General features: G+C 55.1%; 1 protein-coding gene across 1 annotated transcript in view; it reads left to right on the top strand.

Moving 5' to 3' along the window:
* The window catches only part of LOC141925537 (hydrocephalus-inducing protein homolog), a 111,589-nt gene extending 89,762 nt beyond the window's left edge, over positions 1-21,827 (top strand). Inside the window, 27 exon segments of the mRNA XM_074829982.1 lie at positions 397-589; positions 1,585-1,701; positions 2,405-2,614; positions 3,474-3,611; positions 5,296-5,473; positions 5,988-6,115; positions 6,789-6,922; positions 7,953-8,089; positions 8,939-9,066; positions 9,185-9,376; positions 9,767-9,916; positions 10,997-11,236; positions 11,455-11,623; positions 12,131-12,281; positions 12,283-12,317; positions 12,995-13,165; positions 13,807-13,980; positions 15,132-15,340; positions 15,803-15,952; positions 16,254-16,437; positions 16,915-17,056; positions 18,336-18,501; positions 19,259-19,864; positions 20,356-20,568; positions 20,974-21,176; positions 21,357-21,539; positions 21,759-21,827. Of these exon segments, the coding sequence (XP_074686083.1) occupies positions 397-589; positions 1,585-1,701; positions 2,405-2,614; positions 3,474-3,611; positions 5,296-5,473; positions 5,988-6,115; positions 6,789-6,922; positions 7,953-8,089; positions 8,939-9,066; positions 9,185-9,376; positions 9,767-9,916; positions 10,997-11,236; positions 11,455-11,623; positions 12,131-12,281; positions 12,283-12,317; positions 12,995-13,165; positions 13,807-13,980; positions 15,132-15,340; positions 15,803-15,952; positions 16,254-16,437; positions 16,915-17,056; positions 18,336-18,501; positions 19,259-19,864; positions 20,356-20,568; positions 20,974-21,176; positions 21,357-21,539; positions 21,759-21,762 (4,705 nt within the window). The 3' untranslated portion in view covers positions 21,763-21,827.
* Positions 21,828-22,137: the final 310 nt, after the last annotated feature.

Raw genomic sequence — 22,137 nt, 5'->3', positions numbered from 1 at the left:
TGGGTGCTTTCGGGAGGGCACTGGTGGGTCTGCACTGGCTTGTTGCTGTCCGGATCTGCCCCTTTGTGTCTCAGGTTCACCTTTTTGCACAGTTTGTGTGTCTCTTCCTTTCCTGCTGTGCTTTTTACCTCCCTACAAGGCTTTCACCTGTGTCCTCTTCCATTTCTCCTTGCAGCCAGTTGCCAGCTGCCTGCGCCGCCACTATACCAGCGTCATCCCTAGGCAGCCCCATATGCTGACCTGCTCCATCCTGGTTTCGGAGCTGCTGGGTCAGACCCGTTACTGAGTTCACAGCACCAGTGCCCAGCCGGGGGCCGCATCCTGCTGAGGAGCTGTTCATGCAGGCTCCCCTCCCTCCCACTGCAGGTTCACCATCAAAGTTATGTTATTTTCCAGGTTCAGCCCTCCAGTACCTAAATTTTTCATCAAACCCCAACCACCAAAGGAGGAGGGAGCCTGGTCCAAGCGCTCGGTGTCTGCAGGGAGCAGCTGCAGGGGTGGAGGTGTGGAGGAACCAGCCAAAGCCCTGGGAGCCGCAGGGGATCCTGCCCGAGAGCCAGCAGATGCAGATGACTCCCTGGAAGCAAAGGTAGATTTTCTTGTACACCTACCGCTTGCATTGCCTCCCCCAGCTTGCCACCAAAAAGCCATGCTTGTGCCAATCCCCCTTTGTGCTGCCCTGCTGTCATGTGCCCTGAGGGTGGGCTGGGCAGCAGGGCCAGTGGCTGGACACGGGGCTTCCGGGGAGGGAGAAATCAGATAGTTTTGCTTGGAGAAGCCCACTCAGATCCTACGGACCTATGCTGAGTTTGGGTTTTTTTGGCTTGTTTTTACACTGTAAAATGCGGCTTTTATCTGCATCATGATGTGAAGGCCTCCAGTTTCCTTCCTGTATCAAGCTGTGCCAAGTACTGTGATCTCCATGTACCACCTTCTCAACCCCAGCTGGAGCCGCCTGTTTTTATGTCTCTGCCTTCACCCGAGACCTGCAGTATTGCAGAGATGGCCACAGAGCTGTCTTTGATAAAATGAGACTTTGCAAAGTCATTGTCTCTTCCTCCTGGCATGGAAAATGGCCTTTGGTCTGCTGACCTTCCTGGTGAACCTCAGTGCTTTGGAGCTTGACGTCCGTGCTAGTGGGAACTGGCGCTTTGTTCTGCATTGTGTGGGACAGAGGCTGCTCCTGGGGCAAAAAAAAAAGGATGCGGGAAAGCATGGGAACTTCTGAAAGCACTGGCGTTGGCGTTAAGTTCAAGGAGAGGGGTTGCATCTGCTCACATCCAAATATCGGTCATTTTAACATTATAACGGCACATTTTTTCTGAATCAGGAGAAATGATACCCTGTAGACGTAAAGAATAGTGTGGCTGAATGTTCTCGGATAGAAGGGTGGAATCATCTTTATTTCCTGCTTTGTTGCCATGTATGCAGAAATAAACCAAAGAAATTCAAGTAGATATGGCTAAGTAGGATCCAAAAGTGCTTCAAAGGATATGTCTGGATTGCAGCTCATCTTCCTGCAGCAGAGTGGTCTCACCCAGACCAGCCAGCTGCTCACTGCGGCCCACGGTGCTTGTTTTCCAGCTCCTGCCATCCACTGCTGCGGAGCTGGAAGGTGCTGTGGAGACTCAGAGGCTGGTGGGGATCAACAAACTGATGCAGTTTGTGGAGGCAGAGCCCGTCACCTTGGGAATGGAGGAGGTAAGTGGGAATCCATCTTGTGCCACGTTTCCAGTGTGGCAAGCAGTTATGTAGCTCCCCCCCCTCCCACTGGTGGCCCTCGATGCTGCTCGCAGAGTGGCCTCACGTCCCTCCAAGCCCATCGCACAGCGCTGCTGAAGCAACTGGTCACTGGAGAGGCCACGCAGGACATGTCGTAGGGTTGACCTGTGCAGCAGCTATGGAGGGCATTATTCATCTTTTTGCTAATCAAGGGGTCAACAGGAAATTTCTGCAGTAGCTTTTGCTGTAGCATCTTGAGAGAGCGCAACATGCAAATCGGAGAGAGCGAAAAGCATCAGGAGTCAGATGAGCTGGGCTGGAGTCCTCCCCCCCAGCTCTAAGGGCTTTCACCTCCGAATACTGTGTTTTTCTTAAGGCAGTAAAAGGTGCTTTTAAAGGCAAGTTCTGCAGTGAAGAGAATTTCTTGCTGCCAGGAGACAGCCCAAATTACTTTAATATGTAGTGTATTAATTAATGCGTTAATGAGTGAGTATGGGAGAAGATTTTGCCCGTGGCCCCTCCACTGGTAAGTGGAATGGATACAGGATGAGATTAGGGTGATTTTGCCTGTGTTTGAGGAAGAGCCCCCTCCAGCCACATCTGTACTTCACTCCAAGCCGTGGCTGCTCTTCTGCATCAATTTCCATGCTCGACATCTTGATCTCTCCTCGCCTACCTCTAGGTTTTCGATGTCCTGCCACTCTACGGTGTGCTGCAGCCAGGCGAGAGCCAGCGGGTCATGTTCACCTTCTTTGGCCACACAAATATCGTCGCCCGTGTCATGGCGCTGTGCAGGGTGGAGGGAGGCCCGACCTACGAGATCGCGCTGAGTGGGGAGGCTTCGCTCATCAACTACCTCCTAGACGTCACGGAGATCGACTGCGGGCTGCAGGTACTGCACACTTCTCTTGGCAGAGGTCCTTGTCGTGAAACCATCACCGGCGGGTTGCCACCCACCTAGGGCTAGGGCTCTCTCCCCTTCCCAACTACTTTGTTGGCTCTATGGCTTGAAAGTACAACCTTGGAGTGGTATGTCCTGCATTCAAGCTGTTTTTAATGGCCATCTCCACCCCTCTCCAGCTGGGAATTCCTCCTCCTCAAGGTAACTAACACCACCTCCTGGGGCAGGCAGGGTCCCAGTGGTGATCTCCAGAGGGACGTGCCCCAAGACATCCATCTGCTGATCCGCTCCTAAAGCCTGAGGTCCAAGGAGGTGCTCTCTTTTGATGTTCTTGATTAATCAGCAAAATAAACCAGGGAGGAAGTTAACTTGGGCTTCCCAGTCACTGTAGCTGGAAAGAATGTCCTAGAATAATCCCCACTTTACTTCTTTTTGGTTAAAAACCCCACAGATATTTCCAGCCGTTGCCCTATCTCCCATTTTGCTGTCACTGCAGGTGCTTTTTCTTCTGCAATGTCTTGATGCCATCTCCTTTGTTCCAGCTGGGTGTGAGATGACACCATGAGGTGCAGAGAGCTTGTCTCCTCCTTGGTTTCCTTATGACTGATCTCTGTGGTTGGCATTGCCCCTCTGCATGCCGCCATCAGTATCTGTTCCTGTGTAGGGCTAAGGGGTGCCCTGTGGCGGTGGCTTCCCCAGGTTAACCTGGGAGACTCAAGTGCCCGTACCTCCTCTGCCTCTGCTTTTCTCCTGTGTTGAGTTCATTTGCTCGCATCCCAATGAAAGCAGAAGGAGGTTCCCAGTATCAGGCCTGTGCCTTCAGCTTCCCACTCCTCTGTCCTCTCTTCAGCTGTTTAACAAAGTCACCGAAGCAGAGGTCACCCTGCAGAACAGCGGGAAGATGGGATTCACCTACGTGGTGCTAAGGCCCAGCGCGGGCACCGCAGACAGCCCTCTGCCCGGCGTGCCCCTGGTCCTGCCCAGCACGGTGAGTACGGAGGTGGCGCGAGTGATTGACCCTGGCTCTGGGTCAGGCTGCCCAGGAGGGGGTTGTAGGGGAAAAAAACAAAATTAAAAAAAAAGAAAACAACCCACAAAAGCAGACAGGAGAGACAGGGCTGTAAGCAGCTGCTGCTGGGGGGCAGGGAGGGTCAAGCAAGTGCGGTCCTAATCGACGCCTTCACGGCCTTTGCCGGCGGGTGACCCTGCTGTCACACAGCAGCCACCGGCCGGAGGCACCAGCGCTTCGGGGGCTCTGGGGACCCCAACTGCTGAGTGCTCCGGCTGTGCGGGCACTGGGGCTGGACTGTGCCGGCTCTCCTGAGAGTCACCTTTCCCAGGGTGTGTGATTGGACAGGGCTTACTCCTTGTCCCTGCCTGTAGCACACCCTGCCAGCCCCCTGCCAGCACTGAGCGGGACTTAAATGCTCTCACTTGGGCATGAAGCTGCTTTGCCAGAAATTGTAGCAGCCCTTGTACCGGTCCCCCACTCCCCCAGCTTTGCTGCTCCGCAGCAGCTTTGTGGGGCAGTGAGGGGGCCAGGCAGGAGCAGGGCTGGAACAGTGAGGAGAGGAGTGTGCAGCATCCCACCATCCCAACTTCTCAGTCCTGTGTGGCTGTCTTTGGGCTGGAGCAGCATTCCTGTCTAGTCCCTTTTTGTAGTGGGAAGAGGAAGCCAAAGGTGTTCACATTTCCTCATGCCTGTCTCCTACAAGGGGTGACACACTGATGCCCTCTTGCTGAGAGCTTCCAAAGACCCAGCTCTGCTCGGACCCGCGCAGTCAGTTGCTGTGACAGCCCCATTGGCGCTGGCAGCTTGGCAGGGCTGGCTTTCGCTGCAGCTGTGTTCTGCGCTGCACCAGGGGCTCAGGGGACCAAGTGGCAGGATCTGTCCCACTCAGCAGCTTCTCCCTACAGCATGAAGGGGAGTGAGGAGCCGAGGGTCCAGCCCAGTGTGCAGAGGGCAAGCCGAGGAAAGCTGTGGCTGTGTCCCTCACCCAGGGCTCTGTTGCTGTCTGCTTGCATTTGCTCTCAGCCTGGCTGGCGGGAGCCTAGCCTGGGGCTTGGGCAGCCTTTCTGGAAGCCCGGAGAGGAGGTGCCCTTCCTGGCAACACCTTTCCTAGATCTCGTCCTAGTCTCTGCTCCTGCCTTTCCAGAGATGCATGTTTGCAGGTCACCATGAGCCTGGGTAGGCTCACGCACCCCCGGTGTAACTGCACAGGCAGGAGGTGTTTGGCTGGGATCATTATAAGGGGTCAGGCCCTTCAACACCAGCCTGGGAACCGCTGATGTGCTGTGGCAGGAGCTGCTGGCCATGCTGAGAGTGTGGGCACTTCACTTATTTTGCATAGTGGCTGGTAAAAGAGCTTTTATTTCTTCAGTCTGGCTCTTGCTAGCAGAGGGTAAACACCGCTAGGGGCAGAGCTGTGCTCATGCTGAGCAAGGGGTGGTCTGTGGGTCTGTCCTGGGGGAATGCATCCCTATGAGCCCTCTGAAGGACCTGGTGTAGGAGACTTCAGCTTCTGGGTACAAGAAAGCTAGAAGGCGATGTTGTCTGATACTTTCTTATATATGAGAACCTGCCTTCTCTTCTCAGCATATCTGTCGTCTGAGCCATCCCTCCACCAAACCCTCTTTGGTTCATTCCCTCCCTCTTCTCCCACACCCTGCAGGGTTACATTGGACCTGGCCAGGAGCAAGTCCTGAAAGTCTATTACCTGCCAGGAGTGCCTGGAGCCTTCTGCAGGACTTTCCAGATCCAAGTGGGTCACCTAGAACCAGAAGAAATCTCCCTGAAAGGAGAGGGGAGCTTTCCCAGGATCTACTTGGACCTGCCCAGGAACATCAAAGGTGAGCACGGCCTGTCTGCTCCCCAGGAGGGTCCCCTGTTTCTCCCCCATGTCAGATGCCCGTAGGGCAGCTCACACCTGCCTCCATCGAGCCTGGAGGTTTCAGGGCTGTCAGACCAACACTCAACCCCCTGGTTGCTTCCTGAGGCTCTGGCAGATGAGCCTGCGTGGGCTTTGCCCCATGAACCATCCTGCAGAGCTTGCCAGCATGTGTCGGAGTCCTGGGAAGGTGGTGGCTGGACAGAAATGCTCGGGAAAGCTGAGCACAGGCTGGCAGGGATTTTGGCAGGATTGGATTTGGGTCACATTGCAGGGGATGAGATGCTCCTATGTGGGGAGGAAGATGGGTGGGAATGAACATCAGGGTTGATAGAGGAAACGCAGCATCTACTTTCCATACATTGCTTGAGGAGGGTGTTTCTGGGAGAGGCCAGAATCGGGGAAGTGGGGCTTCCCAGCTTAAATGGGAATAGCGCTGTGCCACGCTTCTATTTGTGGATGTTTTCTTCCTTCAGGAAATGAAAAATATGAGAAGGTCCTCAAGGAGGTGATAGAAAAGATGGAAGACAGCCAGAGAGAGGAAGCAGTTGTTCTGGGGGAGGCTGTGGCCACGGAGCCACCCCCAGATCCCTTGGACGCCGTGGTGAGAATGGCTGCTGCCCCGTTTGACGCGTGCCACCCTCCCCCGGTGTCATTTGGTCCCCTGCTGCCCGCAGCAGGCTTCCCGGTGCCCTGCTGGCACTTGGGACCTCCCTGCCCAACCTGCCCATGATCCTGCATCAGCTCAGCATTGCCCCCGGGGCTGCCCCAGGGAGAGATCCTGAAGACCCTGCTCAAGTGATTGAATTTATGGTACTTTGGGATGGAGATGTAGGTCATCACTGGGGTATTTGCTGCTCACAACCCAAGCCCTGCCAGGTTTACAGAGCTTAATAGCAGCAGCCTGACTGTGCCCTGGGACTGTGCTGCCAGGGCTGACCTCTAAGAGACAGCAGCGTTATTGTGGCTCCCTTTACAAGAGAGCTTTTGTCCGAGCTGCTTTGGCACTGGCTGGGGGCAGGCAAAGACTTGGAGCTCTGGAAGGTTCCTGGCTTGTCTGTCTGTTTGTCTGGCCAGATCAGCTTTTGTAACAGTGACTGGGCAGGCGAAGATACTGAAGTTCATTGCCCTTGAGATGAGGCCCTGGCTAAGAGAGCAGGAGGTGTCACAGACACTGAGCAGCGAGACAGAAGGACCCCATCACCCCTCTCAACACAAGCAGGGGGGAGCCTTGGGAAGGACCGTTGCTAACCAGCCTCTGCCTTTCCTTCCCTCAGCTGGACCCTCGGCTGCAGATGCAGATGGAGCAGATGCTGATGGAGGAACATGCCCTGGAGCAGCAGAAAGCTCTCACCTCTGGTCCCCCAGAGGCCACTGCCTTTGACCAGCACGCTCGTCGGAGGCTTCTCAAGTTAGTAGGGCCTCCTGTACCCTATCTCCAGGTGCCCCAAGGGTAACACCCAGCAGTGCACCCCTGCTCCTGAGAGGTCCTTGTGTCTGCAGAGCTGGGGATAGTGGGGACTTCAGAAAGGGCCTGATCCTGGTAGCTTTGACATGCTCCCTGTGAGCAGCTGCGTGTCCTCACTTCCACAGAGCCACCCTGAGCTTTGGAGGTACTCAGCTCCCCACAGGCGCTGGGTCCTGCTCTTAGGGCTGAGGGGGTCCAGTGCAGAGCATCAAGCCCTTCAGAGAGCACCAACACCATCCCTGCTGACCAGCTCTGAAAGAGGCAACTCAAAGCTGGCATCTTTGTTCCAGCTAACAGACCACACTGAGCAAAAAGAGTAGGGAACACCCTTGACAAACCCTAAATCAGGTGGCTTGGATGCTGGTGGGACTGCAGGGCTTGCCTCGGTACCTTCCCTCTGCTCCTTCATGAGGAGGCACGGGCACGGTAGGCTCCAGTTCAGGAAGATGCTCTGCAAAACAGATCACGTATGTGCTTTCCCGAGTGTGATTGCTCTGGAAAAGGACCCTCCCGTGAATCTTGTAGGTGATGATTACTGCATTTGTTGGTGCTGCTTTAGGGACAGATCTGGTTGCAGAGCAGTGAAGATTTCCTGTGCAGGCGAGTCTTATGACAAGGTCCTGAAGCCGTTTCAGGCTGGGGCTGTACACCAGGCTTAGCAGTTTCATTGAGACCAGTGGAGGTCCACTGGACTTACCTACTTTCTGCTTTCTGTAGCAGAGGAGCTGTGACCAATATTCATTTTAAACTACTTTTATTTTAAGGTCCCACTGGTAGCTGATAAATCCTAGGTCCTATGCTCCTCGTGACTTACCAAAGTCTTATTACCAGGTGGTCAGACCTTGGGTTTCATGGGCTTGAGTTGAGTTTTTACAGCAGTGAATCCAGAAATACTCACTTTGTTTGCATCTTCCATGCTCCTGGAAATGTAGCCAGGCTGTGGTTTAAGGACTGTCCTTACTCCTCCTTTCAGAGCTGAGCTGCCCGAGTACCTCCTGGACTTTGGGTACGTGATTCTCGGTAACACCCCCACGCACGTCATGAGGATCACCAACACCGGGCAGTTCCCTGTGTCCTTCCGCGCTGATAGACGGGTCCTGCATGACACAGGTAACCAGTGCTGGAGAGACTTCACGTGGGCTTGAAGGAGCTGTCTCTGACAGATTAGCTTAAGCCACTGGACATGGGGAGTTTTTTTGAGTGCTTGTATGTATAACTTTTTCCTCCTTGGGACCCTCTGCCTGGTGCTTTAGAGCCTGAGTTCTCCTGGCCAGCAGTGCTCAGAGACCCGGCCTGCCCGTGCCTGCCCTAACACTTCCCTGCAGGGGCTGGATGGGCTGATCACCTTGGTCACCTCTCAGCATCTTCTGCTCTTGGCTACCATGAGCATCACCTGATGGGCACTCCATGGGCTTGTGTTGCAAACAGATGGACGCTTTGTGGTTTGGAAGTGCTTTGTTTAAAGTTCATAATGCCATTAGCACTTCTGTTCAGCCTCTATAGAGAAGACAGCCTGTGAGGCCCTCTGTTGTATCAAAACAGGCTTTCGAAACAGGCCTTGACGTAAGGCTGCAGTACCAGCAAACGGTGACTCGCTGTGTCTGAAGGGTGATCAGGTGCCTCCTCTAAATTGTTTTTCAGGGAGCGCCATGGCATGGGGGAATCTTAGTTGGAAATTCTCCTTTGGAGAGGTCTGTGCATCCTTCCCTGGGATGCCTAGTGAAGGAATGGTTGGAGCTCCTCAACTGAGATGTTTCCTTTTTACCCTGTGGGTCTTGGATTCTGGCTGTGAAAGCCCTTTCTCCTTGTGTGGTGACAAGGGAGAAGGAGTGGCAGTCTTCTCCACAGGTACAAAGGGGTCCTTTGCAGAGCTGCCAGACAGGACATATGGCTTCAACGTGCTTGTGACACGTTCATGTCGATTGTGTATCTCAGCTGCTTTATTTTCATCTGTTCAAGGTTTCAGTGTGGATCTGGACCACGTGAAGCACCTGCTCTGCTGCGAGACCAAGGTGTTTGAAGTGCGCTTCGACCCACAGAGCGCCAACCTGCCCCTGGGAGAGGTGGACGTGCTCCTGCCCATCAAGGTACCTACGGTGTGCTTCCTCACCCCGCTGTGCCCGTGCACCTCTCGGGGCAGGTGGAGAGTCGGTGACAGAGCAGATGTCACCGGGGCTCTCAGCTGGATGCTCTGTCCTTCCCTAGGTAGCAGGAGGCCCCACGTTCCACGTCCGCCTCCATGCCAGCGTGGCCATGCCATCCCTCTGCATCTCCAGGGACAGACTGGAGTTCTCCACTCTCCAGTGTGGGCAGTGCCAGGAAGAAACTGTCCAGCTCCACAATCAGCAACAGGTCCCCTGTAACTGGCTCATCACTATCAATGAGCCTGTTAAGAAGGTAAAGCACAGACAGTGTGTAACACGTAACTTCTCGGTTGGGTTTTCTTTGCCTCTCTTGCCCTTTCTGCCCCTGTGGCTGCGTGAGCACTTGGGCTACAGCTCATCTGAGAAGGCTTCGGGTACAGAGCAAGGCTGGCTCACCTGGACCTGTGCATTAGCTGGTGCTTCACTTCTCTGTCAGGTTCCCCCGTTCCTCCTCTTCTGAGGATGGTGCCTCCCCATCTGCCTGCCCTGCCTGTTCTCCCTCCAGTTCTAGGCCAGAGGTGGCCTCGGCTGGTTTGGCTGTGGGTGCCCTCAGCACCATGACGGTGTCTCAGAGCACTGCAGGAACCGAGGGTCTGTCCTCACAGACCAAGGAGACCTCACACAATTGTTTTTTTGTTCTCAGGTGGACAGACATTGGCTAGCGAGGAGGCGTCAGAAGGTGCCCCAGAAGTTGAAGGCCCAGCCCTGTGTCTTCGAGGTGCTGCCCTCGGCTGGAGCCCTCGCTCCAGGACAGCGCTGCAACGTGCGAGTCAGGTTTTCACCCACAGAAGAGGTGAGATCAGCGAGTGTCACCCCCAAGAGGTCTGGCAGGGCAGTGTGGTAACGAGAGCCCAGCACAGGGAGGAGGAGACGGCGTCTGCCTCCACAGAGAGCTTTCTGCAAGCCCCGTACCCACTGTGCCTCAGTTTCCCCTGCAGCACACTCTTCTGAGAGGGGCTTTGAAATCCCCTGGGGAGCTTGCTTAGCATCAGGGAACGGTGGGGTGGCTGCCTCTCGGCGCATGGGGGGAAATCTGCCTGTTTGCCCTCATCTCCCCCTTGCATGGGCCTGTTTGAGGCTGCAACGCCCTGGTGCAGAGCAGCTGGCGCGCTCGCAGGGGATAACCCTGGAAGGGCCAATCTAGGCAAGTCCTGCTGCTGGTACCAGCAGACAAAACAGCCACCAGGCACCTTCCTGGGCACGGCAGGACAGTCGCCTGGAGTGGTGTGCTGCCAGCAGTCCCTGTGGCTCTGGCCCAGCCTGCCTGCACGTTCCCAGGCAGTCTGGGAGTCAGCTGAAATGATGGGGCGTTCCCAAAGGCAGTTTGCCTGTGGCCACCGTGACTTGGAAACTGGCAGTGGGTAACAGGATGGACACAAGTGCTTCCGTGCCTGGGAACAGTCCCAGGGATGTTTGAATTGCTGTAGAGGTGTAACCATCTTGTGTCTGGCTTTGACCAGAGCCAAACACTGAGCAGAGAAGACGACCCTTATTTCTAGCCAGTGCGAGCTCATCTGCCTCATTCATCGAGCTGATGTTTGCCTGATGCAGCAGTGCCAGGACTGTGTCTGGGCAACATAACCCTGAGGACCTTTCTCATGAGCATCACACTCCCTCGTGACTAGGTCAAAACATCTGATAGTGCATTTTAGATTCATCTGACACCCAAATATCCAGTTACACTTCACACCAGGATTCATCCCAGTTACTCAGAGCCAGCATGCAGATGCTGTAGCCCCTGCTGGAAGTAAATATCTGTTTTCCATTCCCCTTAGAGGTACTGGTGACACCCCTGCCTTGGGGCAAGAGTTGAACTTGAGGCCCTGTCAGCTGGGACTTCATGGAGGAGTTTTCTGTGCTTCTCTCTTTTCAGAAGTCCTACAGAAGTGAGCTGAAGATTAACATTTTCCAGAGCAGCCAGCACCTCCAGCTGCAGGTCTCGGGGCGTGGGCTGGAGCCACAGCTGGAGTTCAGCCCCCCAGTGCTCGAGCTGGGACCGTTGCTGCCATACAGCTGTGGAGCAGAGGGGACGGTGGTGGTGAAGAACCCATGCGAGTTCCCCATCGAGTTTTACTCGCTGGAGTTCGACCAGCAGTACCTTGCTGAGGAGGAGGTGAGAGGGAAGGTCTGGTCCCCATGTGCACGGTCCCGTAGCTTCACAGTGCTCCAGCATTCCTAGGTTCCTGCCAGGGAGATGGAGACAGTCCCCAGGGCAAAGTCTGGTGGCATTTCAGGGTTAGCCAGCTCTGCTGGCAGACTGTGGAGGGGCTTGTATAGTCCGTGTTGTTAGAAACACGTCCTGCATATGGCTTCTCTTCCCTACATGCACAGATCCTGCAGACGCTTAAAGACTATGATTGCCGCAACACCTTATTGCTGCCTCCGCGTGCCCCGGGTGAGAAGCTGCCCCCTGAGGTGCTGGAATATTATCAGGACCAGAAGAGGCTGCAGGATGAGCAGACGAAGTCCAAGACTGGGGAACCAGCAGACCAGGACAACGGTGAGGGTTTGGCATTGGCTGTCCTGAGTGTGTACACAGCGGGGAGTCCAGCCCGCATGCCCCGAGCTCTCCGTGGGAAGCCCAGGCTTTTAGCAGCCACCCATTCCCCAGCTTGGTGGAGGAATTCCAGCGTGAAGGTCTGTGGCTTGTAACACGCATCCCCTACCAGCCCTGAGTGCAGCCAAAGCAAGCTCATATCTGCCTACCATGGACCGGGGAGATAATCATGTTGTCCTCTTGTGTCCCCTAACCACAAAAAGTAGGATTGGATGAGTTCTTCAGCCAGCAGGACCAGGTCTAATACCACCAGCTATCTTATATTTGCTCCTTCCCAGCACCAAAAGCACAAACTCAAAATCCCCCCGAGGGCAGAGACAGCCTGGACAGACTTCTCCTTGGGAAACTTTCCATCTTTTGCACGTGGCCGTGCAAAGTGGCAAATGGCAAAGAACAGATTGCCTGGCCATGTCCACCCTCTTCTTCCCTCCCCGTGTCCTTCCTCCTCAGCAAACTTTGAAGATGTCCAGTCTCTGTCAGATCAAGGAAGAAAGTCCTCTGCTGGGATCATTCACACTGTCTCATCCCAGAGCTCATTCATTTTCCCCTCCGTGTTTGATGAAAGCCAGTCCAACAAGGTGGACTCTAAATCTGAATGTGGAGGAGGAGGAAGGTGTTGAGAAAAGACAGGGGATGGGTAATGTTGCAGACAGGGCAGGGACAAGTGAGAGGCCAGAGAGGTTCTCCCCAGTTTTGCCAAATGAGCACCTTTTCCCCCGGGAGCTGCTGGGATCAGGATGATGCTGTTCCCTTTCCTAGGCAGGGCAGCGCGCTCTCTGTCCTGCGTGACACTGCAAGCCGAGATGGCTTTTGGTGACCTCCTAAGGGCAAAGGTGGGAGCTCTTTGCACATGCTGTTATGGTGAATTCAGAGCCCAGCTACATCTCCTGGTATAATACTCCTAAAGCATCCAGCTTTTGGATAATTGCTTGATCCGCAAATGGAGCCTCTCCCTTGGGACGGTGTAAAATGCCTGGTTCTGCCTGTCCCCCCCTTACTCAGCAGGACCTGGGACCAAACTCTCATGAGGACCATGTTGACAGGGCATGGGAGATTTGGCCCAGTCCTTTTAGGTATTGCCAAATGCTTGCTCTTTCCTCTTTCTGCCACCCCATTTCCTATACTCTGAACAGGCACCTTGACCACCATCTAGGGCAGACCCTGATCTGCACAAGCCTAAAGGAGAGGCATAGTGAGACCTCGGTGTGGTGTTGGTTTCAGCAGAGTCTTCTCTCCCAGGATCTGAGGGGATGGGAAGGATGATCAGGATCATAGGTAGGCAGGAGGCTGACTGTTCTATCTGGTTCTGCACAGCAGAGCATCGGCAGAGCATCACCAGCAGCAAGGCAGCCGCGGGAGAACTGGCCGACAGCCCTGTCTATAGGGCCATCGCCCGCCACCTTGGCATCGATATCTCTGCAGAGGGGCGCGCGGCCCGAAACCGGAGAGGGATCGTTGTCATCATCCATGGGGCACCCCTGACAGGTAGGTGAGCCGCAGCCCGTGGCTGCAAGGAGGGGGGAAGCAGGAGAGACACATCCTGGTGGGCCGTGGTGCTTGGTTGACCTGTTGAAGCAAAGCGAGGTAAGCCGCAGCTCTGCTGGTACATGAAATGGTCCCAGGCCTTCACCAGCTGGGGCAAGGGCTGTGGCTCACCCTGTGTCCACACAGCTAGGCTATCGTTCCCCCACACAGGGTGGCCATGTCCCCGTTGCTTCGTGGGAGCACAGTGCCTAGTGCCCGTGTTGCCTCATGGGAGCAGTCCCTCGCCCACGCTGACCCCCAGACCGTGCCCAGACGTTGTCTGAGGCAGCGCCGGCCAGCACAGGCTGGCGAACGCTCTGAGTGGTGGCGGGACAGGGCTCGAAACAATGTTCTGTCCCAGGGTTGAGGTCACCATGAGGGACAAAGTGCTCAGCTGGATGTGAGGTGGACGTGATCCTCCTGGCTCTAGAGGACAACGCTTCTAGCCATGCTCAACTACCTCCCTCACGGTCTCCCCTAAAGGGGCACTTGATTTCCGACTGTCCTTGAAACTTTGAAATCCTGTCTGGGGACTTTCTAGAGCCTGTCCCTGGAAATGCTTCACGTGCAAGTGTCACCAAGCAGTCTTCCTCTCTCTCAAGGAAAGACAGCGACAGCGGTTGCCCTGTCCAAATATTACGGCGCTGCCTGCTTGTCCATCGACACCGTGGTGAGAGAAGCCATCTCGGACAGGAGAAGCTCAGCAGGGCTGCGCGCCCGGGAGCTGTGCATCAGGGCTGCCATCAAGCAGAGCTGCAAGGAGGCAGAGGATGCTGGTAAGGAGAAACGCTGGACCCAGAGCAGCGCTTCAGAAACCCACCATGACCATCCACTTCTGCTTGCTCCAGAGAGGAAGGCTGACAGACCTTGGGTCTCCTAGGGAACATGAGTGCAGCATGTAGAAATGCAAAGCCATTTCGTAAAGCATCTCATGTTATTAAAAAAATAATCTCTGTTTTAAGGGCTCAGACAGGGGCACTTTTACTGCCTCTGGGCTTCTCAGCCCATACTCCTTTTCCTAGGAGTGGTGAAGCACACCTGTATTTTTCTCAGGGTTTTTTTATATTTCCTCAAAGCTGAATCCAGCTGGCTCCTTGTGGCCATCAGGCAGAACTGCTGCCCACTTTAACAACGAAGCAGCCCTCTGAAGCTGCTCATTAAGTACTAGACAACTGACTCTGAGTGTGGCTTCAGAAACATGAGAGGAAGGGAAGAATAACCTCCCAGAGTTTCAGATGAGACATGCTGCAGATGAGCTCTTTTCTCCAGAGGTTTTCCTATACACACTGTCAGGTCACGCAGCTCGTGCATGTGGTGCTGTTCTCCACCTGAGACCAGAGACTTTTAGAAAACCTGGTTGGGCAGTTGGTGCCCCGCGCTCTGCAGGGTGAGGCAGAGGGTGAGGTGACCTGGTTCTGGTGGGGGAAGTTTTGCATTGCTCAGCTTTGAACCTGGTTGGGTTGGGAGCTGATGGAAGGAAGAAGGATCTGGGCCCCAGGTGGGGTTATCCCATGCAGAGGATTTAGCTCCAGTGGAGATGGGGGATGCAGCTGGGGCAGGGCTGCATGTTACCATCTCCATGTGAGAATGCAGGATGGGTGCAAGGTACAGAAATGATGCTCCTGGATGGTGGAGCCTTGGCTTGATCCATAGGGGAGCTACTGTGCAGTGTCACCTGTGTGCACATTTGTGAGGAGGGACGCAGAGCTGTGCCTTAAGAACTCTCTGGCTTTAAAATCCAGTATCAGATGGTGTGCTTTACCATGCTAATAAGAGAAGCAGGGCAGGAGCTGCTTCTGGAGATGGGTGCTGCTAGTGCCCAGCAGGCTGGGGAACAATGGCCGTGTCCCTGCCAGGGCGCTGGGCTGTGCCCGTTGGGGTGGAAGGTGCCTGCTTGCTCCCCACTGAGCGTCTGTCCCCTCCACAGGTCACAACGCAGATGCGTCCCTCAGCCTGCAGTTCAGCACCAAGGCCAAGCACAGCCTAGACATGAGACGGTCCAGCTCTGTGGGCAAACTCAGCCTGCGGTCCGTCAGGTCCCGAGGCCAGGTGAGCGCTGCGGCGGGCAAGAAGACGACAGATGGCCCCACCCCCCAATCCCAGAAACAGCATCTGATGGATCTGACAGGCTCCCAGGTGAAGCACGATCTGCACTGGTTAATGCCTGGGACCTTTCTGTTGCCTCTGAGAAGTGAAGGAGCCGCTTCCAGTGGAGGCTCTGCATCACCCAGAGCCTGGTGCAGGGGTCTATAGTGCAGAGAGCCAGCTGGGCAGGCTGGGCATGGCTCGGGGTGGGAATGAAACCCTGTGCTCTGGCAGAAAAACTCTGCGGCATCTTAACAGATTGTTGGCAAAGTGCAGTCCTGGCTAACGTGGCTGCAGTGGTGGGCAAAGCTGCGGGATGCTGCGCTGGGGGCTTGCGAGCTTGGGTCTCTGCTGGCCACGGATGCACCCTCCTGCGTGGTTCCCTGGAGCTGCTGGCCTGCAGTTTTGTTCTAGTTTCCTGCTAGTGAGAAACCCCAGCTCCAAGCCCAGCAGTTGGAATTGTTTGGGGGTTTCCAAAGTGGTTGATTTTTCTTGTGGTGTTCAACATTGCAGGGCTCATCAAGTTCTCACCACTCTCCCCTTCCCTGCGTTCCTGCGCAGCGAGAGCTGAGCATCAGTGGCAGCACATCAGGAGAGCTGGGCTTTAGGAGCTGCGTGCTGCCCGAGGACCTGCTGGTGGCCATCCTCTCTGAAAGGCTGCAGGTACGTGGGGTGGGGGCAAATGGTACGTTCTTGCTACAGGGAGACAGGCAGCGAGGTACAATTCAGAGAGGAGGAGGGCTGTGCCTGCTCTTGGAGGAGTCCTGGGCTGCGTGCAGGGATCCGTGGGTGAAGCTGCAGATGACATAAATTGGCAGAGCATGGGGAAAGATCAGAGCTTGTCTGAGCTGCTGCACTTGGAACTGTGATGGCTGGTGATCTCTGACATCAGGCTGTAGTGACTAGCTGAGAGCCCAATGCGTGCGACAGCTGACTTTCTCTTCCTTTTTGACTTTATCTGCAGCTGAGTGACTGCTACCAGGGAGTGGTGTTTGATGGCCTGGAGACCCCCTTTGCACGCAACACAGCATCTGCTCTCCTCTGCCTGCTCAAAGCTGTCAGAAATCGGCCTCACATCTATTTTGTGAACCTGTTCCAGGATTATGCTTCTTGGAAAGCCAGGGAGATGGCCGCAAAAGAGCAGGAAGGTGAGACTCTTCATCTCCGTAACTCTGAAATCTTCTCTCTCAAGCCCTCAGCCTTACCCGTGTGTATCTGGGTTACCAGCAGAACTTGTAAGAGATGTTTTTATTAATCCTTCCACCTTCTGCCTCGGTGTAGCCAGCACTCAGCTCACAGTTGCTTAAAATACAGCAATGCTGAGGCTGACCTCAGTCTCTAACATTAAAGCTTGGGCACAAGTGCAAGCTGTTGTGGCTCAATAACTAATCACTGGCCAGCTGTCCACAGTGCTGGTGCATGTGAGCCAGGCAAGGCATGGGAACTCACTGACCAGCGATAGTTTGGGGCTTATCTGAATTCTGAAGCAGGGATGTGAGCTCGCCAGTATCTCCTGGCAGGATGACAGGCTGGGTCAGGACAGAGTTGTGAATCCTGGCAGCTCACCCAGAGCAGCAAGCTCTGCTTGCAGGCACTGATGGTTTCTTCTCTGGTCTGTGCTGAAGGACGGGAGCGGGAAGAAGCTGCCAGGAGGGAGAAAGCACGTCTCTGGGAGATGGAAGAGGACGAGTATGATGCCCTCACCGAGGAGGAGAAAATTCACTTTGATAACAGTATACTGCAAGTCAAGCGTGAGAGGAAGAAAAGGTCTGTAAGCCTTCTATGGGTGCCTCCCCAGGATAGTGTCCCCAAAGGGTTTCCCTGCTCCGGAGACCTTGATTGTGCTCAGAGGGGTTACCAAGGCCAAAAGCATTAATCACCAGCAGCACAAGGATTGCCAGTTCCACCTCCCTGGTTCCCAGCAGAGGAGGGACCTTCCTCCGGTGAGATGAGAACATCTTCTCTCCGTTTTAGCGGTGAGCCCTTCGGCTTCGACACTGGCTGCAGGGAGCTGGGCTCTGTGCTTCCCTTGCCACTGTGCTTACCAGTGTCTCTAAGTTAATTATGTTCATTCTCATCTTCATCGCCCTTCTTCACCAAACCAGAGGGGTTGTGGTGTGGGTTGGTGTGAGGCGCAGCTGTGCTGGCTTGGTTTGGATCCCAGTCCTGCCGTAGGTGAGGCCCTTGCACTGCTGAGCTCCCAGGGTTTTCCTTACTGAGTGACACCAGCCACAAAATCTGGTGTCTCTTAGGCTCACCTTCAGCTGCAGCAGCAGGTGAGCCTGGGAGAAGCTCTGATCAGCAAAGCAGCCCTGTTCAAGAGGATACACAGGATAAGCTTAAGCATCTATTAACCCCTGCCTGAAACCTGGGGAGGGACTTGCTTAAAGCGAGCCTGTGTTTTAGCACTTCTTTCAGCCCCAGCTGAAGTTTGTTTCCCTGGGAGGAGATCACTAGGGCTGAGTCAGACTGTGATTTCCAGGACAGGCAGCACAAGTTTCCCATGGTCCCAGCTGGGTTCCAGCAGGAAGCCTGGTTGTTTGGAGCCTGTTTTGCAGGAGGGCAGTTACTGCAGCCTTTGCTTTCTGATTGGTATGGCTAGTCTCACTAAGGAGCAGGCTGTGCCCAGGGAGAAGGGCTGCATAAGCCAAGTATTGGTGCAGGGATAAGCAGGTGTTAGTGATTTGTGAGCTGGTTTAGTGATTTGTGAGCTGGATATTGAGAGCTTCAGGCTCCAGTGTGGAGCAATGGTGGATCAGTCTTTGGCAGCATGCTGGAGGTGTCCAGGTGGACCTTATTGGAGAAGTAGTGCAATTTAGACCTTGTGACAGCAAAGCCTAGATTTGGCAGGCCCTGGAGGTCCCCTCCCACTTCCCTCACTTTGGATGTCCCAGCCTCCCCAGGTTGAGGGAAGTCCACAGAGCTGGTCTAACAGTTGTGCCTGGCCTTAGGGTCAGTGAATGAAGTGTGGGACCAGCTGGGATTGCAGCGAGCCCAGATTTCTGGCGGTGACTCTCGGGGATGTTTTCTGTTTGTCTTGCTGAAGGGAGATGGAGCGGCTGGCTCGAGAGCTTGAGGAAAAGCAGCGGTGGGAGCTAGAACGCTTGAGGGATGAAGAATTGCTGAAGAAGTTGTCTAAGTGGGCCAAGAGAAAGCTTGGAAAAGACAAAGAAAATGCTTCAAGGAAGAAAAGCCATCCTGGAGTCAGGCAGGTGGGTGGTTGTGTTTATAGAGATGAGTGAAAGCCCTGGGGACCCTCCTGCTGAGCCGTACCATTCCTGGCGAAGCCAGCAGCCCCCCGCAGTGCTGGGGGTGGGTACCTGGCCGTCAGCAACACACGGGGCTGTGCTGGGAAACAGCAGGCACTGTTTGATCATGCTGCTGCTTCACCAGGGGTATTTTCACATGGGTTTGTTGGGTAGAGCTGTTCTTCTAGGGTCATGCTGCCTTTGAGTCATGGCTTCACATAACTCCAAGCCCTAGATAGTTTTAGTCCAGCATTTCTCCCCATTCTGCATGTGACTTACACCTCTGAGCCATGACCCGCCTGGGATGTGGTGTCTTTTGCTACCTGACTGGCAGGAGATACCACCAGGCCCTTTAGGTATTCATTAGCAGCCAGACTTCCCAAAGTGTCAGCCAGACACAGGGATGGATGCTCAGCACACCAGAAACGTGCCCGGAGGACTGCACAGGAGTAAGGAGGTGTCTTAAGGTCCCTGTCTGGGTTGGGGAAGCTGTTCTGTTTCTCAGCTGGTTTGCAGGACTCCTCATCAGTCTGGCGCTGGGGAGTTTAGTTTCAGTTGAGCTCAACTGGGTACCAGCTGCGTTCTGAATTGGGATTTGTAGAGCACCTAGCACAGGTCTCAGATGAGGCGTGGGGTGCTATTGCAAAGATCGCCGCTGTCCTACAGCATTTGAGTTGGTGCTTTGAAATGCTCACCGCTTTGTCCTGCTCCTCCTGCCCAGAACACGAACGCATCTGCCAGCAACACCAGCGCATCCACCGGCAACCTGTCCGATGTCACCAAGGGGGGAGAGAAGAAGGGATCTGCAAAGGAGCACGCAGACTCTCTTGCAAGTGACAAGGAAGATAAGAGAAAGCAGAGCAAGGCTCCCCCGACAGATGCCTGCCCAGTGGAGGTTGTGCAACCTGCAGACCCAGAACAGGGGGAAACCAAAACCGAGGCGCAGAGTGACAGCGAGAAGAACTTGGCCCTGAGGTTTAAGATCTACGAGGCATCGCAGAGGGATGTCACGCATATTTTGTCATCCTGGGACAGGGCTCAGGGTATCCTGCTGTCCCCTCTGAACCAAGAGGTGGTGCAGCACCAAGTACAAGGCCAGCGCCGGCATTTATCCAGGCAGGGGAGCCGGCAGGACAGAGAGAACGAGCATCTGGAAAAACTGAAGGCTCTTGAGGACTCCGAGTTATCTGGGCTGGAAGGGGAAGGTGCGGAAGGGTCAGCCAGAGGCCAGGACGTCGGGGTGCCCTGCTTGGACATCCAGGTGCTGAGCTCTGCAGATGTGACTGGGGCGATCCTGGAGAGCGGCAAGCTGCCAGCGGCAGAGCAGGTAAAGCCCTTGTGAGGCTCAGATGCTGAGCCTGCCGTGGTCTGGGCCCTGGTGCATTGTGTCCCACCAGGTGACAACAGCACATACCCTTGTCCAGGCCACTGATGATGTTCCACGATGGCTTCACAGCAGCCACATGGCTGGGGAAGTTCTTGCCATCCCCCAGATGGGTGGGAAGAGGGAGGGCTCTCTGTTGGAACATCCTCTCTGTTTGGAGAGTTTCCCAGTCTGGAAATCATTAAAAATGGTCCCAGGGCAGGGCAACTCCTGGTCATTGTTTCCTTCAGCCGAGTCACTCAGAGTTGAGGTTTCTCTCTAGGGCCCACTTGTAGGTCCTGGCACTGCTCTGGAGCCTGCCCACCCCACTGTGCACAAAAAAGCACTGTACTCCATCTAAATAAAAAAACCCATTGCCAAAAGCTGAGTGCCTTTCAGGAAGTGTGAGGATGAAGGCCACGGGAGTATAAACAGGGTTTTCTCTTGTGCTTTAGATCCTGGATGACCTGGGACTGGGTCCCTCGGGGCCTCCCATTCCACCTACTGCTTTTTACTCTGTGATCCGCTACCCGGAGAAGCGGATGGTCCCTGCAGCAGGAGAAGCCCTCGAGCACTTCGCCTTTGTGGTGCCAGAAAGTGCCACTGCAGAAGAAGGAAAGAAGGAAACCAGAAGTTTCTTGGATGTCCCCGTTGTGCCTGCAGTGAAGGTGCCAGGGCAGGGGCCAGGCTGGGTGGGGGCATGGGGGGCAGGTGGGATGGAAGAGGATCACTGTGGAAGGGCAGTGAAGACATGACGGGGCCCCGTGTCTGCAGGCATCCCTCCTGTCTGTTTAAAAGAGACAGCTCTGCTTGAGACATAGGGCAGTTCTGTGAGATGAGAGAAAAGAAAATCAGCTAAAACCTTCAACTTCCCTTGAGGAGAGGGTCCTGGGGAGGGAGGGGTGTTGTTGGCGAAACAAAGTCCCATAAGGAAGACCAAATCCATGGGCAGAGGGGGTTGGTGGTTTATTCTCCCTCCTGTCTGTTACCAAACCTGCAGCTTTCTCTCCAGGATGGGGGTGTCTCGGGGCAGGTCTCACCTCTCTCCCTTTCCTCTCTCCCTTGCTGTGAAGGTGTCAGAGGAGCAGGTCACGCCAAGCGGGGGCCAGTCGGGGAAGGAGAAAGCCGCGGGCAGGCGGAAGGCTGTGAGGCAGAAGCGGAGCTCCAGCCGGGGCAGGAGAGGTCGCCAGGCGCCGGGCACGGGAGCACCCACGCAGCCCCCCGACGCGCACCAAAGCGACGCGGACAGGGTCCCATCCCGGGGGAAATACGTCAGGTGAGCTGTGAGGGAGGAGGTGATCCCTCTGCTTCATGTCCATCTTGCCAAACGGGCTCCATCATCCCCAGCCCCGCAGGGACCCTCTGCCGGTGCCTCCACGGGATGGCGAGTCCATGAGCCTCCTCCTTCTCCCATTTGCTCGTTAGCAATGTCTGAAGCCTCCTCTTTAATTGCCAGGCTGAGCAGCTGCCGGTGGATAGTGCCTGCCCACGGGGAGGTGGAACTGAAGGTCCAGTTCAGCTCCACGGTGCCGGGGCAGTTTGACCAGACGCTGCATTTTGAGGTCCTGGGGACAAAGCGGCTGTACCAGGTGCACTGCAGGGGTACCTGCCTGTATCCCACCGTCAGCCAGGACCCACGGTAAGGCTGGGGCGTGGGAGCCTCCCCCACTGCTCCCCCCTGAGCTCAGAGCCAGGGCTGCCCCTTGTGCCCCAGTGACCTTCTGGCTTGGGCAGAGCACACGGCCTGAGCCGCCCAGCATCTCTTCCATGCTTGGAGCTGGGAACCAGTACTGGTACTATGGGAGACCTCGGCTGGTCTGAGGGATCAGAATGTAAGTTTGATATTGACCTTGAGCAGATAACCACGTACCCTGAAGAGGCGTGAACGTCCTGAGAGGAGCTGCGTAAACAAGAGTAAGGAACTGCCTGACCGCAAGGAGAGGAAGGGTATCGAGGTTGCAGCAGAGAACTCATCCAACCATGAACTGTTAGTCTGTAATTAAACCAATCAGATATGGACACGTACTCTTCATAAAGTTATAAAAAGGCTTGTTAGAACAATAAAGTAGCCACGTTTGCACAATTCGGTGTTTGTCGTGTCCGTCTCAACAACGACAGTGGGGGGCACTGGGATGGTTACTGGGACATACTGCAGGGCACTGGGACATACTGGGATAATTGGGGAGTGCTAGGAGAGTTATTGGGATATACTGGGGGCCACTGGGATGGTTACTGGG

Source organism: Strix aluco, chromosome 6 (assembly GCF_031877795.1).
Source record: "Strix aluco isolate bStrAlu1 chromosome 6, bStrAlu1.hap1, whole genome shotgun sequence".
NCBI classification, from domain to species: domain Eukaryota; kingdom Metazoa; phylum Chordata; class Aves; order Strigiformes; family Strigidae; genus Strix; species Strix aluco.
This window is presented reverse-complemented; position numbering and strand designations above follow the sequence as displayed.